This window comes from Garra rufa, chromosome 6 (assembly GCF_049309525.1).
Source record: "Garra rufa chromosome 6, GarRuf1.0, whole genome shotgun sequence".
NCBI lineage: Eukaryota > Metazoa > Chordata > Actinopteri > Cypriniformes > Cyprinidae > Garra > Garra rufa.
In genome coordinates, this window is record NC_133366.1 from 49,021,348 (window position 1) to 49,041,501 (window position 20,154).

A 20,154-nucleotide genomic window follows, 5' to 3' on the forward strand; every position below is an offset into this window, starting at 1 on the left:
ACTTGTGCAAAGCAAAGCAATTAAGTTATTATCTGTTTTTCACCAAACAAAGTTAAAAAAATCAAATTTATGTTTTCAAAGTAAAAATATTTTTCTGAATACTGTGTGAGGTTTAGCAAAAAGAACAACAAATGTCGGTTGCCACATTTGATCATTCACTTTTCTTATATTCACTATTAAGAAAATAAAGAAAAAATGTATAATATGTATTTATTATTAGGGTTACTCCTAATAATAAATACACAAATATTGAAGGTACAGGCCTCTTTAGACCTATATGTGACCCTGGACCACAAAACCAGTCTTAAGTCGCTGGGGTATATTTAGAGCAATAGCCAAAAATACATGGTATGGGTCAAAATTATTGATTTTTCTTTTATGCCAAAAATCATTAGGAAATTAAGTAAAGATCATGTTCCATGAAGATTTTTTGTAAAATTCCTACTATAAATATATCAAAATGTATTTTTTGATTAGTAATATGCATTGTTAAGAACTTAATTTGGACAACTTTAAAGGTGATTTTCTCAGTATTTTGATTTTTTTGCACCCTTATATTCCAGATTTTCAAATAGATGTGTCTCGGCCAAATATTGTCCTATCCTAACAATCCATATATCAATAGAAAGTTTATTTACTGAGCTTTCATGTGATGTATACATCTCAGTTTTGTAAAATTTAACCTTATGACTGGTTTTGTGGTCCAGGGTCACATATAAATCTCTTCATAATTACTATACACTAACCCTGTTCATTTTTAGAATAAAAATGATATTAAATATTAAAATAACTATTATTAAATATCATATTACAAAATAAAAAATATATATTTATACATTAAAATTAATTTTAAATATTTATATAAAAAATATAAATATTAATGATCACAAAAAAGAAAACGACAATAATAAAATTAAATACAATTTAAATAAAATATCAGCATCAAAAATAAAAAATATGAATGATGTTTAGTCCAACAAGATTAATAATAATAATAATAATAAAAATAAAATAACAAAATATAAAAAAGAAAATAATATATTTATATTCATTTAAATATTATTTAAAATTCAATAGCATCAAAAATAAAAATATGAATGATGTTTGGTACAACAATAATAATAATAATAATAATACAATTTAAATAAAATAAAACTACAAAATATGAAAATACAAAAAAGAAAATATCAATATTTTCATTTAAATATTATTTAAAATTTATTAGCATCAAAAACAAAAATATGAATGATGTTTGGTCCAACAAAAAAAAAAATATAATAATAATATAATTGAAAAGAAAAAAAACAAAAAAAAAAAAACATGAAAATACAAAAAATAAAATAATATTTATATTTTAATATAAATATTATTTAAAATTTAATAGGATCACAAATAAAAAATATGAAAGATGTCTGGTCCCCAAAAAAATAATATATATACACATATACACATAATTACCTATACAAACTTGTGTAACCAAGTACTTCTGCGCAAAAGGCTGCACGACGTGCGCGTTGCCATTAAATACACAGACGCGCACGGGCATGGATTTCTGCGTGCATAATCTTCCATTAAACTGCGTTGCTTTTAGAAGCGTCAATTCAGTTGTTGCATATAGTTTAATGTCTTTATTTCGGGATTTTCAAAGCAAATTATAACTCAAACTTGAGATTTTACTGGGGCACAGCAGATTTTCCCTGGGGCACGTGCCCCAGTAAAAAGGGTCTAGCAATGCAGCACCTGCCCTGAAGCGGCTTCATAGCTGCATCCATGTTTGCACGTCTCATTTGATGTGGTAATTTCACAGAAGTTGAAGACTCGTTCTCGCCCCCTACAGTGCAATTCGACTATACATCATATATACATCATCCGCGCTAAAATATCAAGGTGAAAGTCATCATATCTTGCGTAGTTTAGACCCAGCTCCCAACCCAACTTTGAGAATAGATTAACGGCGATATTTTTTTATCGTCCGATAAGAGTCTCACGTTAACGCAGCACGTTAACACCGATAACGGCCCACCACTAATATATATATATATATATAAAATACAATTTAAATGAAATAAAACTACAAAATATGAAAATGCAAAAAGAAAATAATATTTATATTAATTTAAATATTATTTAAAATTTAATAGCATCAAAAATAAAAATATGAATGGTGTTTGGTCCAACAAACTTAACAAAAAAATGTTTTGTCATTTATAGCACAGTTCCAAGGACAAATTTGTAGTGTAGCAACGTTAACCCACACATCCACATCTACTAACCAGATTAGCAGCGTTCCCTGTTCAGAAGTCAACCGAGGTCCGGTCAAGCATGAACTCATTCAAATGCTTTCATTATTCTTGTTTGCACCCCAGACACACACACACACACTAATTACGTTAACCCTGATCCCGTGAAGGCCTTTCCTCCTCTTTAGTGCCACTGATTCAATAAGACTCCTTTTTGACTTCCCTATCGCCTCGGCTGCGTTTCAACAACAAATCCCAAGTGATGACACACACACACAGACAGACACACACAGACACACACACCGGCGCTATGGCATGGCTACTAAACTACATTGGGCACGGTTCCTTTGTCCCCGGCATCGTTTAATTGATAAATGAGCGAGACGAGCATTGTGTGTGCAGCTGACGGTAGACTTTTTGTAATGTAATGACATGGCAGTGTTTGAGGTATACACAGGGACATCTGCCTCCAGTCTGGCTTCAGAGAGGAGCATTATGGGAAGGTTAGCCAGGGCAAGGCTGAGTGAGCAGTCACAATGATGGATTCAGAAATGGCAAGTGTAACGTTTGCATTCATTTGAATTGATACAGCTGTGACAGTCCAACATCAAGGGAGTGTTAGCCTGTTTTAAAGTCACAAATCTGTTGCAGTGTAGTTGCTAGGACATTATGGGTGGTCGCTAAGGAGTCTTAAAGGGACAGTGTCAATCCAAAAGGCTATACAGTACTGTGAGTTAACACTAAATCACATAACCACATATGCAAACACAACTTCAGCTCAATTATGGGCTGCTGCTAATGTAACCACACATGCACATGAGTTCACACATAACTATGAAAACAATCCACATTCTCTATCTACAACTGTGCACCACACACTTTAAAACCACCACACACACTTATTCTGATGTACACATACAGATGTTTTCTCCATTTGGTTGGTTTGTGGTCGCTGGAAATGAAAGACACTTGTGTATGTTGGGAAGAAAGTATGTTGTTTAACCCTTAGAGGCTTTAGGGTTTCAAGCAGAACTCACAAATATATCTCAACCTGTACCTGACCAAAATAAATAAAATAAATAAAATAAAATAAAACAAATAATTAATTAATAAATAAAATAAAATACTATTTTTATTTACTAATTTTGTCATTTTATAATATTATTTAATTCTTTAATTACCTTGAGAAATAATAAAATAAAAACGAATTTAAAAGTAAATAAAATAAATTAATACAGTATGAATACAGTAAAAATAAAAACAAAATTATAAATAATTAAGAATTTAAATCTAAATTAAAAACTTTAAAAGTTTAACTAAAAAAAAGTCTAATGATTATGAATATAATAAAAAATAATAATATTTTAATAACAATTTTGAATTTAGATCAACATCAATTTTATCCTGAACAAAATCTAACTTATAAGATATCCAAGACTTTACTATTTGCCAGAAGAATTATCTACTCTAAAATAATAAAATAATATAAAATGAAATAAATGCTTAATTCAATGAAAATGAATATAGTAAATGAAATAAAATAAAATATATTTTTATTGTAATTTATAATAGGATTTTTGAATTAGGCTTTAAACAAGAACGATTTCACCTTGAGAAATAATAAAATAAATAAAATAAAAACGTCATTAAAATATAAATCAAATAATTATGAATACAGTAAAAAATAAAAACATGTAGAATTTAGATCAACAATAATTTTATAAGATATAAATATTTTAAGGTATAAACTTATAAGATATCCAAGACTTTACTATTTGACATAAGATCTATTGAAAAGTTAAAGCAAAATAAAGTAAAGTAAAATAAATAAATAAATAAAATAAAATAAAATGTTTAATTCAAGGAATTTGAATAAAAATACAATAAAATAAACAGAAAAAATACAATAAAATTTTTTTTAAAATAATTTAGAACTTCAACAACAACAAATTAACCCTGACCAAAATCTAACTTATAAGATATCCACGAGTTTACTATTTGTTAGAAGAGTTATCCAATGTAAAGCAAAATAAAATAAAATAAAATAAATTATAAAAAAATATAAATTATAAAATAAAACATAAAATAATATAAATAAATGAATGAATTAAAAAGTGAGTGAATGAATGAATTAAAAAGTGAGTGAGTGAATGAGTGAATGAATGCATACATGCATACATGCATACATACATACATACATGCATGCACACATACATACAATTATTCTATTGCAGATTGTGCTAAACATATTCATGTTTGTGTTTTTGATTGATGTGGACATGTGAAATGCAGCAGTGAAATACGTACTTGATTTGAGGGTGGAGGGGGTGACCTCTATCTCACTGCCCAGGTAGGGCTGCAGGACGTTGAGCTCAGGTTCAGAGTGGTCAGGGCTGGAGCGACCGGACGCCACACTCCCCCCTGGACTCACCATCGCCCTCTGCTGGAGCTCCATCTTCTCATACACAGCCTTCAGCTGAGGACAGACGAACACAAGTCAGGTAACACATCACTAACAAAACATACAGCTAAATGTATACGAAATCTATACTGTTTATACACACCACATTTAATTTTACAAGGACAAGAGACACACAATGCTGAAAGAACTGCATGTTCTAGTATGTGTGCATTAATCAAACTGTTTTTCCTTGTTTTGTTTTTTTTTTTGTACAAAATCTAAAATCATTTGTCAAGCAAGAAGTTTATAAAGTTCAAAAGTGTACGCAAAAGAAAAGCACAAGGATCTGATCGTTGAAAGGTAGAATGGATGATCAGTGCCACTGTACTATAACACAGTATTTATAATTCATTCTCACTCAGAGCAAAGCCCTGAATAACACAGGCCAATATTAATAATAGATGCTTCAAAAATTACTATGAATGTAAGACTGGAAGAATAGTTGCTGTTTCCTTTGGATGTACAGTATAAGAAAGTCTGGATGATTTGCAGTAGCCCCCAAAAGATATATATTTATATAAAATATGATATATAAACTAATATAATTGTGTTTTATATCAAATATAAATATATATGTTTTATAAAAAAATTAAATGATAACATTTCTATAAAATGGGAAAAAATATAATTTTTTTTAAGTATTTTATTATTTATATGAAATAAAAAAAGGTTACAAATATATTAATGAATACAAAACATTTAATAAAAAATAAAAAAGCGTAAAATAAAATAAAACGAGAATATGTATTTAGTCTTGATGTTGGCAGTCCAATCATAATAAATCTAAATGATTAAGAAAACATATACATTTTCATGAATACGAAACAATAAATAAAAATAAAAAGCAGAATTTAAATTTTATGTAACTTAATTTAAATAAATCAAAACAAAGAACAACAAAAAAACATGAATATATATATTTTGTCTTGATGTTAAAATGATATCATATCAAATCTAAAAGTATTTTATTAATTATATGAAATAAAAATAAAGATAAAAAAGATTTAATGAATACAAAACAATAAATAAAAAACAAAAAAGCTTAATTTAAATTTAAAGAACGCAATTTAAATTAATTCTAAAAAACATGACTGGATTGGTAATTAAAAAATCAAATTCAATTAAAATAAAAAACTATTTATTTTATAAAATGTGTTTTATAAAAAATATAAATACGTATAAATATTCTATAAAATTTAAAAAAACTTATATTCTATAAAATGTATAAAAAATAATTTAAAAAAATTAAATAAAAATAAAATTATTTTATTAATTATATGAAATAAAATGAAAAATAACATGAAAAATAAAATGAAAAATGTTTTAATGAATACAAAACAAATAAAAAATAAAACATTTTAAAACTTAAATTCTATAAAATAGGAAAAATAGTACAAATAAAATTATTTAAAAAAAATAATAAAATTATTTTATTAATTATATTAAATAATATTAAAGATTAAAAATATTTTTATGAATACAAAACAATAACTAAAATTTTATATAACTTTATTTAAATGAATAAAAATGGATTGGTAATAAATAAATAAAATAAAATAAAATAAAAACAAATCACAGCTGATGCTGCTGGCTCATTGGATGGCGCATTGCATTTCATAAAATTATATAAAATGTAAAACAAACTATTGTATATAAATAAAATAAGATAAAATATAATAAATTCACAGCTGATGCTACTGCTGGCTCAATTCGCCACACTGGAAAGGTCAAGTTGAGTCCATTGCATTGTGGGATGCAATGCTCCCTGGAGTGTTCACTGTCCACATGTTGGCAAACACAGCTTATCCGGTTTTCCATGCAAACAAAAACTTCAGCACACACAGTATGCACACTGCAAATACACTGCAAGGAGTAAGCATGCTATACTGAAAAAAAAAAAAACATACACTTCCCTTCATCTTTTGTTAAGAGATGCTATTATTTCAGCAGGTGCCTCAAATGGGCCGAAACCTAATAAGCAATTACTAATGAGGTAACATACACAGCCATCAGACAATAATTAGACACATTACACCGGCAACCATACGTTAATTGTCTATAGAACAGATTCTACCGTAACGGCTGAGAGCTTGTGTGAAACGCATCGGTCGAACAGCCCACAGATTTTTACCCAAAAACCAGTTACGATCGCATAAACACGACAGGCAGGATAAATCTGAAATGAAATTAAAAAATAAACCCTGCGTCGACAGGTGTCTGTGTTTGTGAGCACCGCGTTAAGCATCAATGGTCAAATTAGATGTGACAAGGGAATCAGAAGCTGTCAAACATAATGTCACGGTAGCGGTATGAGCCGAGAGGATGCCGGCGGTAATGAGAGAGAATACGTTTGCGCGTGCCGTGGTCTCTGACCGTCTCCGATTGGCACGTTGACAAGCGGCCATAAAGCCGGGCCGGCTGATGAATTCATTCGCCAGCCACTAATGAATTAGCGCTTCCCTTCTTTGCCCGCGCTCGCCTTTCCAATCACGTCAAAGGCCTGGCAGAGGAAGCAACGGCTTAATGAAAGGCAAAAAACGCCAAGGAACATCAGCCGCGAGCACAGGTGACGCGCACGCGAGAGTGAGACGGAAGCGCGATATGAAGTCATCTGCATCCGTAACTGTTTTTCAGGAAAACAATAACCGGTGACACGCGACAGGAATACGCTTCATCAATCATGGGGAAATATTGCGGCGCGCGCCCCAGCCCGGGTCCGTGTGATTCGACTGACATTTCTCCAGCTGAAAAATAAACAGAAATCGTCCAGATCAGAGAGAGGGGGAAAGTAATCTCGGGGAATCACTTCTTCACGGGTTTGATAGATGGCCGTCTTTCTGTGCGGTTCTTCGTCTAAGTGCTTCATACCTGATCAAACTCTATTTCTGGGCCTGAAGCGAGAGGGGTGGGATATTCATCATCAGCGCCGCTGTGTGTATACACGCTGCACATTATTCCTCAAGGTGTGTGACTCACACAAAAGAGCGTGTGTGGATTTTAGCCAATCATGGAGCTGAGAATGAAACAAAAAACAATGAAAACTCCTCTCATAACAGCAGGCAGGCCGGTCACGGATGTGTCTCGTGAGGGCCGTAACACGGACAGACTCTCGGCTTTTCAATTCTACCGAGAGGCATTCGTCAACGACACGACCTCTGAGAGGATTTGCGAATGTGTATGTGTGTATTAAGCAGATGTAGACTCTATTAGGGCTGACATTTCTCTATTTGAAGAATGAGCCACTGGTGGAGCCTAAAACAATAAAAATGCCATTGATTTATTAATTTATGATAGAATTTTTACTGGCAAATTAACATACAGCTATACACATTTGTTGCATTGTTTTTTGAGCACCCTGCCATGCAGAGTTGCCGGGTTTTCACTACAAGACCTGCCCAATTGCATTTCGAAGGGGGTCCCTAGTAAAAATCAAGGGGTAAAATACACGTTTTTGGTACACTGTAAAATAAAACGTGAATTTAACGGTAAAAAAACTGTAAAAACGCTACAGTAAAAACCTGTCAAATGGTTAACGGTAAGTTCCCCTTCTATGTACGGTGAAAAACTGTGCTGGACATTGCACGTAGGAAAAACCGTTTTAGGAAGTGAAAAAGAACGTAAAATTTACAATAAATAACCGTAAATTGACATTTGCACAATTCCCTGCGTTTCATTTTTTTTATTTGATGTTTTTTGTTGAAACAACTTTTTCTTGGCAGTTTTGTACATTAGGGTTGTATGTTACATCTAATGTTGTTAAATTAATGTTTTTTGCATTATTTCAGTTGTATGTGTGTTACCATGATGGTGTTTAGTGTTTGTGTGAATGACACTGTGTACCGTCTATATATGATATTATTTAAAACCTCCTTGTGATGGGCTATATAGTTCATGTGATGTTCTCTTCACCACCTGCTTTTGGTGGTTATCAGTGTATTACAAAGGTACAAAACAGATTTCAGTACTTCAAAAGGTTGGTACATTACCATTATATCAGTTAATGAAATTACGGTATTTACCTGTAAATTTAACTGAAAACCGTAAAACATAAAATATTGCTACTACAGCTACCGTAAATTTTATGGATTTTTTTTTTTTTTTTTTTTTTTTTTTTTTTACAGTGTACAGTTTGCATTCCAGGAGCTAAATATAACGTTATTAGGGTCGCTTCAACCCGTGGACCAGAGGTTGCGTTAGACTTTTTCGTTGTCTGTCATTTTGACGGACAGGGTGGTAAAAATTCCGTCATAATCTATTATTACCCGTCATTTTAATTTTTATTTTATAATAATACATTTAATTGCTTTTATTTGTGTTCAAATTTTCATTTTTAATAATGAACATACAATGCAAGCATACTGTATAGGTTTTCGCATTTATTTATGAAGAGAACAGATGAACAGAAACTGCGTTACTTTTCGTGTTCAATACCACACTCAGCAGTGACAAAAACAACAAAACATGCTAGGAATGGGTAAAAAAAAAATCGATTACTCGATTTGAATAGATTCTAATTTTTATAGACTAATATTTCTTAAATCCTAATCGATCTTTCTATATATGCTGTTTGTGAAGAGTAGGCTACGTGCCTCATTTGTTACTTTCAATATGAAAAAGTGTCAGATTTCAAATTCTGTCCATTTAATTAGAAAATTCAAGTAATAAATACCGTTTTGGCGCTCTTTAATGTGGCGTGATAGATCGCTGTAGCCTTAACTGGGTAATGACCTGTGTGTAATCAAACGCATAGCAAAGGATTCGTAAGAGTTTTTTTTTTGTTCTGGATAACGTGCTCTGCTGCAACACTGGAGCGCATTTGCCACCAACTGGACAGGGGTGGGAACTACAGTTACAAATTACAACAGATCACCCTCTGTGTGGTGTATTCCGTCAAAGTGACGGACAGCCTTCAGATTTTTCCGTCACTGATTAAAAAATTCCGTCAATGACGGAAAATTTTCGGTTAACGCGACCTCTGCCGTGGACATACAAAACAATCCGCGGCAACATTGTTAAAGTAGCCCAATTCCACTGGAAAAGAGCATACTTGGCAACACTGCTGTCACGAGTGGTTAGGTGCTAAAGATGTATACAGTCATTATAGGAGGCCAGACTGAAACTGGCTTCCTTACCAAAAAAAAACACAAAACACTGTCTGTTTGGTCACTGACTGTTAAGTCATTGTTAAGTCAACAACTCAACCACATGTATGGAAACTTCTTTCCATCTCAGAGTAACACATAGAGAAGTTGTGAGAAAAAAATATTAAGAATATAAATGTATAATTGTGACACAAAGTGACAACTGAAAGTCATTATGTGGCACAACTATGACAAATTATGACAAAGCCACATAATTGTAAGATACAAATTAAATTTTGTGGCATATCAATAGATTTGAGATGAAGACAAAATTGTGACTATAAAGTACTGTAAAAGCATGACAGTAAATTTAGCAGTAGAAGACTGTAAAAACCTGTTAAGTGGTTAACGGTAAGTTCCCCTACTATATATGAAAGGCTGTATTGCACATTGCATGTAATTTTACGGCAGTATACCGTTTTCGGAAGTGACAAAAAATAACGTAAAATTGACAGTGAATAACAGTAAATTGACATTCCCAGAATTCCCTGCATTTTTTAAATAGCTGTTTATTCTTAGTTTTTTTTTTCTTATCAGTTTAGTACATTAGGGTTGTATGTTACACCTAATGTTGTTAAATTAATGTTTATTGCATTACATCAATTTTATATGTTACCATGATGGTGTTTAGTGTTTGTGTGAATGACACTGTGCACCTTCTATATTATATATGTTAGTATTTAAAAGCTGCTTGTAATGGGTTTTGGTCCATCATGTGACTTTCTCATCACCACCTGCTTTTGGTGGATATCAGTGGTTATCAGGTATAAAACAGATTTCAATAGGTTGGTAGATTTACATTATATCAGTTAAGGAATTTACCGTATTTAACTGTAAATTAAGGATAAAACCGTAAAGCCTAAAATATTTCTACCATATTTTTTACGTTAAAATTCTGGCAATCATAGCTGCCATTTTTTACCGCAAATTTTACAGAATTTTTTTTTTTACAGAGTAGGGATGCACTATGTTGGATTTTTGTCGATATCCGATATGGCGATATTTTTCAACTTATTTTGTCCGATCTCCTGTGCAGAAATTGTAAGCTAATTTTAATTTTGGTTAGTTTATAACAAGAACTTATTTGTTGGAATTAAATAAACAATAATGGCATTCTTTTATAATGACAGTACATTGAAAATTTTAATTTCTCAAAAAGCGATAGTATCCTTAACATTTATCAAGAAATATTCATTCTGGAAGTGGATAATCCTTTAAGACTTTTTTTTTTTTTTTGGTCAAAATTTGCCATTTCTATTCTAATGTGATACTTTAAAATACGCATAAAAAACAGGGTGATGGAAACATTGCTTATTGTGACATACCCTGATTGTGAGATATAAATTCAAAATTAAGATATAAAGTCAAAACTGTGATATATAACACCAATTTTATTGCAAGTAAAGGCAAAACTGAAATAAAGTCACAAAGTGCAAAATAAAGTCACATTTGTCAGATAAAGTGATATTGTGCCAAGTCAGTATTGTGAGGTAAAAATAACTTTGTAGCATATAAAGGCACAATAAAAATTAAATAAAAATTTCTGAGTAGGGGTGGCTGATATACCGGTAGACAGGATTAACCGGTTGAAATATGTCAACCGGTAGAGATTTTCAACTATTGTCTCAATCGCAGTTACACACTCATGTGACAAAGGGAGTATTGAATGGAGATACTTTTGCTGCTTTATAGACCTTGAATGGTTAAACACACTCGTGTATGTGTCAGAATACCTGTTTTAGCATGTATTCTTGTAAACACAGTAATTTAGGTCTTAAGTAAAAGCAAACACCTGAGAAAGAAAACACATGAGTAACACTATATTAGATCCGGGCAGCTTTTAAAGTGACAGCAGCCATTCATGGTAATCAAACAACAAAAGAGAAAAAACAAAAAATCTCTCACTGCTCTTGACTTAACCACAAGTTTTTAGCAATGCATATTACTAATCAAAAAATAAGTTTTGATATATTTACGGTAGGAAATTTACCAAATATCTTAATGGAACATGATCTTTACCTAATATCCTAATGATTTTTGGCATAAAGAAAATTCGATAATTTTGACCCATACAATGTATTGTTGGCTATTGCTACAAATATACCCGTGCTACTTGTTGATTTTGTGGTCCAGGGTCACATTTGACTACTTTATACAATGTATGTAGCATTTTTCTGTTTATTTGTTCTGCTGTAATTTTTTTGTCCTATTGCTTATATTAACACTGGTGACAAGAAATATGCATTTTATATTTGATCAAAAATATTGATCTCTACCGTAAAATAAAATTACTCATACCATGATATACTGTACGAAAATTTGGATATAGTCACAAATAGACATAAAGATACATTAAGCCTTTTATAGTAAAAAAAAAAAAATGGACAAACAGCCCACACAGAGAAGAACCAATTGCCAATCCAATTATTGTACGTTCTTAACTTCTTTGCTGGCACAAACTTTCTTCTCATTTGTGACAAAATCTTGTGAATTGATTTGCATTCAAGTTAGCAGGCATCTCGCCCTCTCTTCTCTCAGCTCAAACGCTGATTCTGGCCTGAGGAAACATGATGTCAAACAATGCTGACTAATGTCACTTCCTCTTGTAATCCATTACCTGCTCCACCTGCATGCTAATGAGATGGAGCTTGTTGCCATGCCAACCCCACCTGCCAATCAGCGCCTAGGTCACGACAGGATTTTGCCGCCGCTGTTGAATAAGCCGTTCGTTTGTCAAAATGTTAATGATTTTGAGTGTTATCGTGGAGAACAGGATCATCTGCAAAAAGCTGATGTAAGATGTCTTTTTAAAAAAATGTAGGTGGGTCACTGGGTTTTGGAAAAGAAAGTTTATCATTATTTAAAGTTTCTCTTCCAGAATTGTTCTTTCCTTTATTAGGGCATTATGAAATCTCTTTTATTTTTTCCACAAATTCAGTTTTATTTTTTTCCAAAATTATTTTTTTCCCCCCCTGAATTCTGTTTTAATGGTTTAATATGGAAGCCTGTTTCCACCACTGAATAAAAAATTAAAAAATGTTATTGCAACTTTTTATCTCACAATTTAAAAAAAAAAAAATTCTAAGAATTGCGTGATATAAACTTATAATTGTGAGTTATAGAGTAAGAATTGTGAGATATAGTGACAATTCAGATTTTTTTTTCTCAGAATTACGTAAATGTAAACTTATTTCTCAGAGTTTATTTCTCGCAATTCTGACTTCTTTCTCGCAAATGCAAGTTTATATCTCTTAATTCTGACTTTATATCTCGCAATTACGAGTTTATCACAATTCTGAATTTATTTCTCAGAATGGCGAGTTTATTTCTCAGACTGCAAGTTTATTTCTCGCAATTCTGACTTGTTTCCTGCAAACGCAAATTTATTTCTCAGAATTCTGACTTTATAACTCACAATTTTGAGTTTATATCTCACAATTCTACATTTATTTCTCAGAATTGCGAGTTTGTCTTTTTTTCGCAAATGTGACATTATATCTCACAATTATATCTCACTGATTTTATAACTTGCAATAAGTTTATATCACGCAATTTTCTCCGAATTGCAAGTTTATTTCTCAAAATTGAGTGTATTTCTCAGATTGCAACTTTATTTCTCAGATTGCGAGTTTATTACTTGCAAATGCAAGTTTATATCTGTTAATTCTGACTTTATATCTCGCAATTACAAGTTTATCACTCTGAATTAAATGCGAGTTTATTTCTCACACTTCTGAGTTCTCTCAAACACAAGTTTATATCTCGCAATTCTAACTTCATTTATCATAACTGCAACTTCATTTTTCAGAATTGCAAGTTTATTTCTCTGAATTGCTACCTAATTTCTCAAAATTGCGAGTTTATGTCTCGCAATTCTGACTTTATAACTCGCAATTTAGATTTTATATCACACAATTCTACATTTATTTCTCAGAATTCTGACTTTATAACTGACACTTTATTTTTGACTTTATTTCTCAGAATTGCTACTTTATCTCACAATTCAGACATTTTTTTCCCTCAGATTATGATATAAACTTGTAATTGTGAAAAATGAAGTTGAAACTTTAAGAAATAAAGTCGTAATTACCTTTTTTATTTTTTATTCATTGGCAGAAACTTCCAGAAAAATAAATATCTTATCAATTTAAGCTTAGCAATAATAGTGCACTCTAATTTTTAAATAATTTTTTTTTTTTTTTTTTTAATTTTGGCAAATTCTCTGATATTCTGCATTATATAGTAAAAACCGTTTTATACGATTATAGCATAGACTCCTACTTTTTTAATCATACTATTAATTTTTTTTCCCGTTCTCTGTACCATCTTTGATCTCCTCATTCGAGTCTCTCCCTCACTACAGATGACAAATAAACCTGACAAAAAGTCTCTCTAATCTCCCACCGTGATGGTCCACAGAGGGGCATGGACATCAATCACACCCGTGTGACCTGCGCTGAGGCCTTCATAAACACACAGCGAGTCAGCATGCACAAACACAGGTAAAACCCTCGGAATGTGATTGCGGGTGATGCCGTGCAAACAAGGCTGGAATTACAGGGATTAAGGAGCAGGCCAGACTAATCTGAGATCGGCCGCCATGTGTGCCGAACATTGGCTCCAGATGTGCGAGATTACCTCTCAAAAAAGACGCACTTGGGCCGCAGATTTCACCCCCAGAGGGTATTGGGTAACCACTAAAAACACAAACCCACACGCTTGAGAGTTTACAACCTAAAATAAGGTGTCTCACAGACAAAAATGCACATGGCAACATACAAAAGGCATAAAACAACCTTTAAATGTGACAATACTGCAAAGTATGTTATAGATAGATAGATCATTACATTAAAAGATTATTCAAAACTAAAAATAAATAAATGCATAAATTTATAAATGCATATAGAAAATAAGGAAATGCACAAATATAAGATAAATGCATAAATGCATAACTAACTAAATAAATAGATTCATAAATAGAACAAATAAATGCATAAACAAGAAAATAAATGCAATATAAAAAATAGACAAATAAAAGCATAGATAGACAGACAGACAGACAGACAGACAGACAGACAGACAGATAGACAGACAGATAGACAGATAGACAGATAGATAGATAGATAGATAGATAGATAGATAGATAGATAGATAGATAGACACAGACAGATAGACAGATAGACAGATAGACACATAGACAGATAGACAGATAGACAGATAGACAGATAGGATTTTTTTAAAGGAAATTCACAAATAAAAGACACATGCAAAAATAAATAAATTCACAAATAATTAGGCAAATGCATAAATAAATAAATAATTTCAAACTAATTAAAATAAATAAATGTACAGTAAATAAGTAATTGCATATATAAAATAAAGGAAATTTACAAAATAAAACACAAATGCATAAATAAATGAATGCACAAATATTTAGGCAAATGCATAAATAAATAAATAATTCCAAACTAATTAAAATAAATGTATACAGTAAATAAGTAAATGCATAAATAAAATAAAGGAAATTCACAAAATAAAAGAAAAAAATCATAAATAAATGAATGCACAAATAATTAGGTAAATGCATAAATAAATCAAATTAATAAATATAACAAATAAATGCAATATTTTAAAAAATGTATAAAAAACAAAAACAAATAAAAAGCATAAATAAATAAATAACACTAAAAACATAACCAAAGAGATCTAACTGGATAAGTCATGTTTAAAACTGATATACACATAAATGCACAAATAATTAGGTTAATGCATAATTTAATAAACAAAATAAAATTCATAAATAACAAATAAATGCGTAAACAAGCAAATAAATGCGTAAACAAGCAAATAAATGCAATATGAAAAAGAACAAGTAAGTGCATTAACAAATAAAAGCATAGATAAATGCACAAATAAGTAAATGCATAAATATTTTTTTAAATAAAATTCAAAACAATATTTTATAAACATCTAATAGGATAAGTCATATTCAAAACTAATATACACATAAATGCATAAATATTTAGGTAAATGCATAAATAGAATAAAATTCATAAATATAACAAATAAATGCATAAATATAACAAATAAATGCAATATAAAACATAAAAAGGTAAGTATAGATAGATAGATGAATTCTTAAAAGAACCAAAATTAAAAGAGTATTCTAAACTAATTTAAATAGTAATGTATAAATAAATAAATGCATGTATAAAATAAAGGAAATTCACAAAACGAATAAAAAAAATGTATAAATAAATGCACAAATAATTAGGTAAATGCATAAAGAAATAAATTCATAAATATAACAAATAAATGCATAAACAAGCAAATAAATGCAAAAACAAAACAAGTAAGTGCATGAACAAATAAAAAGTATGCTTAAATAAACGCACACGTAATTAAATAATACTCTAAAAACATAACCAAAGAAATCTAAGTGGATAAGTCATGTTCATAACTGATATACACGTAAATGCGAGCGCATAACAATTGGATTCTATATTAATGTGCCAATCACTCGTTTACAGAATGATCTGTGATCGTTATGTTGCTTGGCAACTGTATACGGCCTATTGATATGCAAATAAACCATATCATGAAAAAAATTTATACATGGATTTAATGTCTTATCTTATTACCGTTGCTGCCATTTTCTATAAGCAATAAGGCTTATCATTTGAATACAAAGCAGTGCGATAAAACATGACTGTTTGATAAATAAGTAAAATGCATTATTACTTTCTCATATTTATGATGTTGCAGTCTAACAATGTATTCTTTGTACACTTCATTCTCACTACTTTTTTCCTTGCCGTTTCTACTTTACACTCTCTCTCTCACATACACATGTACTTCTATTCTCAGTTGAATTCCTCTTTAACAAAGTGTTGGAGACACAGAGACAGGCTGTGAACACTCAGGAAATGAAGCACCTCGTTCACAGCCTTTGAAGAGAACATGACGCCTGACCTCTGCTAATCAAACACACCTACAACTCTGCGTGTGTCTCTGTGTGTGAGAGAGAGAGTAAGACACACACCTCATTTTAGAAAACACACTGAGCCTAATCCTGAAAACCTGCAGTAATATAGTGGTAAGTGTCAAATAATGAGAACATATGACTTGAGTGGCCACCGGAGACAAAATACCATGGTACTTGGGGACCAGATGGCAAGACTATAGATTTTCATATAGTTTATTTCACATACATATGTTTTTATATATATTAGGGATAGTGTAGTAGATGACAAGTCAACTAAAGGATACTTCTGCTAGTAAACATTGGAAATAATAGTAATTTAAAAAAAAAATCTGGCAACGCTTTATTTTAAATACCAATTCTTACTAATAACTACCATGCATGTTAATAGCATACTGGCTGTTTATTAGTACTTACAAAGCAAACATTAATATCTTATTGTGCATGATTTAACCTTAATGCTACCATATACCTAAATTTAACAACTACCTTACTAAATATGAGTAAGCAGGGAATTAGTTTATTAAGGCAAAGGTCACAGCAAGAATTAGTCCCCAAACTAAATTGTGACCAAATGTATTACTAACTGGTCAGCTGACATGATTATATAAAATAAAATAAAATAAAATAATAAAATAAAATAATAAAAAATATAATAGCCAAAGCTGAATAAAAAAAATTAAATTAAATTAAATAAATAATAAAATAAAATAATAAAATATTGATCAGCTGTCATTGTTTATATAATAGTCAATGCTGAATAAATTAAAATAAATAAAATAAAATAAAATAAAATAAAATAAAATAAAATAAAATAAAATAAAATAAAATAAAATAAAATAAAATAAAATAAAATAAAATAAAATAAAATAAAGACAAGCTGACTAACTGGTCAGCTGACATTGTAAAATAAAATAAAATAAAATAAAATAAAAATAAAAATAAAAATAAATAAATAAAATTAAAAAGACAAGCTGACTAACTGGTCAGCTGACATTATTTTATAAAATAAAATAAAATAAAATAAAATAAAAATATCTGATCAGATGTCATTGTTTTATATAATAGCCAATGCTGAACATAAAATTAAAAAAAAAAAAAAAAATTAAATATAAAATAAATGACACAATCTGACTGGTCAGTTGACATTATTTTATTAAATAGCCACTGCTGAAAATAAAATAAAATAAAAATATCTGATCAGCTTTCATTGTTTTATATAATAGCCAATGCTGAATAAAATAAAATAAAATAAAATAAAATAAAATAAAATAAAATAAAATAAAATAAAATAAAATAAAATAAAATAAAATAAAATAAAATAAAATAAAATAAAATAAAATAAAATAAAATAAAAGCTGACTAACTGGTCAGCTGACATTATTTTATAAAATAAAATAAAATACAATAAAATAAAAATATCTGATCAGATGTCATTGTTTTATATAATAGCCAATGCTGAACATAAAAAAAATAAATAAATAAAAATTAAATATAAAATAAATGACACAATCTGACTGGTCAGTTGACATTATTTTTATTAAAAGCCAATGCTGAAAATAAAATAAAATAAAATAAAATAAAATAAAATAAAATAAAATAAAATAAAATAAAATAAAATAAAATAAAATAAAATAAAATAAAATAAAATAAAATAACAATTCAGTGAATGTTATGTAATGAGTAAAAATGTACTCATCCTTACAGGAATTTTCTTCTTGGACTTCAACAAATCTAAAATGAAAACTTTATAAATAAAATACTTGCATGCCATGTGGCCAATAACCAGCATCAGAGAACCAAGATCAGGCAAATGTGTCGTTAAACTACTGAAATATCAACTTAAAATATCAGAGGGTAAATATTTTACGTATAAGGGGGTTCACCTGACCAAAACAGAAAAAGTCATTGGGAACGCGTGGTGTAAAGGAATTAAACTGTAAATAAAAAGGACAGATTCCAAAAGAGAATAAAGCAAAGAATATAACCTAAAAAGTGAGAAAATGAGAGCGAGAGCGGGTCACGGAGGAAGCGGTGCGAGTGGCGTCTCTGCTCCACAGGTATCTGCCGCCCCCTCTTCTCCTTAATCACTCCTTCCATTTGAGCGTCAGCCCCTCTGGAGCATCTGAGGGGGGTAAATGTGCCAGAGAAGGAGGGGGACGGATGGAGGGTCTTACGAGAGGGTGAAAGAGAGCAGCTGGCATTAGCTTAGCGCTGGAGAGAGCTAATTATTAGACCGTTGGAAGGAGGAAAAAACATGACGGATGTGTTCGCATGAGCATCTTGATGAATGAGTGGGCTTTTTTAACGTGAGCTACTTTGTGGGAAACACAATGTGCCAAAATTCCCCCGGGGCTGTGGTGTGTTTGTAAGATTAATGACAAATTTACCCTTTCTCTTTATGAATGCTTATAAATAATAATAAGACCTGTCACGTCGCAGGGTGCGCTGTGCAAGCGCAGCTGCCTTTTACTGGAACCTGCAGTAAATCAAAGCGTCTGTGTGCGAGCGCGTGTGGAGGGGGCTGTGCTCCGCTCGGATCCGTGCTTCGGGGGGTTTATGAGGAATCACGGCTGCGGCACACGTTTGGAAACATGTTGAATGTGTGCGAACTTGATTTCAGCGCCGAAACTTGCTGTGATGTTTCGTTCGCACTTCTGAGCAGCAGGAAACACACAGCTAGGTCATTGACGGATAATGACAATGATGAAGTGATTATGAAACAGATGTATTTATTATTTAAATCGCTCAAAAAAAAATACAACTAGGTAATAAAATATTTTTCCTTACATGTTAAATGTGAGCCAACAGATCAAGGTATAGTATGAGTTACAAATATTATGGATATCAATAATGTTATATAGACTTTTTTTTTTTTTCCAAATATCAATTTTTTAAAACAACACACAAAATACGTTTTCCCCCCAAAGTAATTAAAATAAATGGCTGAATAAATAAATATGGAAACATGTTTTAAAAAAACAAAGACTGAAAACAATTCAAAACGATGAATGAATAAAAAAATAGTAATAATAAATGCAGAAATACATGAATAAAATATATATCAAAATGTGAATAAAAAGAAATTAAAAAATAAATAACTAAATAAAAATATATACATGAATGAAACAATTAAAATATAAAAGATAAGTAAAACTAAATAAATAAAAATATATAAATGAAAAAAGTAATTAAAATAAATGTAAAAAAACAATAAACAATACATAAAAAGAAATAATAAAAACAAAATAATATTTTTCTTTTGTTTTATTTATATATATTTTATTAATGCATTTCTGTATTTATGTTTGAATGAATAAAAAATATAAA

The 20,154-nt window shown here is 30.3% G+C and overlaps 1 protein-coding gene across 1 annotated transcript in view; it reads right to left on the bottom strand.

Moving 5' to 3' along the window:
- The window catches only part of pard3ba (par-3 family cell polarity regulator beta a), a 250,801-nt gene that overhangs the window by 192,342 nt on the left and 38,305 nt on the right, over window positions 1-20,154 (bottom strand). Inside the window, exon 3 of the mRNA XM_073842392.1 lies at window positions 4,548-4,716. Within this exon, the coding sequence (XP_073698493.1) occupies window positions 4,548-4,716 (169 nt within the window). The remainder of the gene's footprint in view (window positions 1-4,547; window positions 4,717-20,154) is intronic.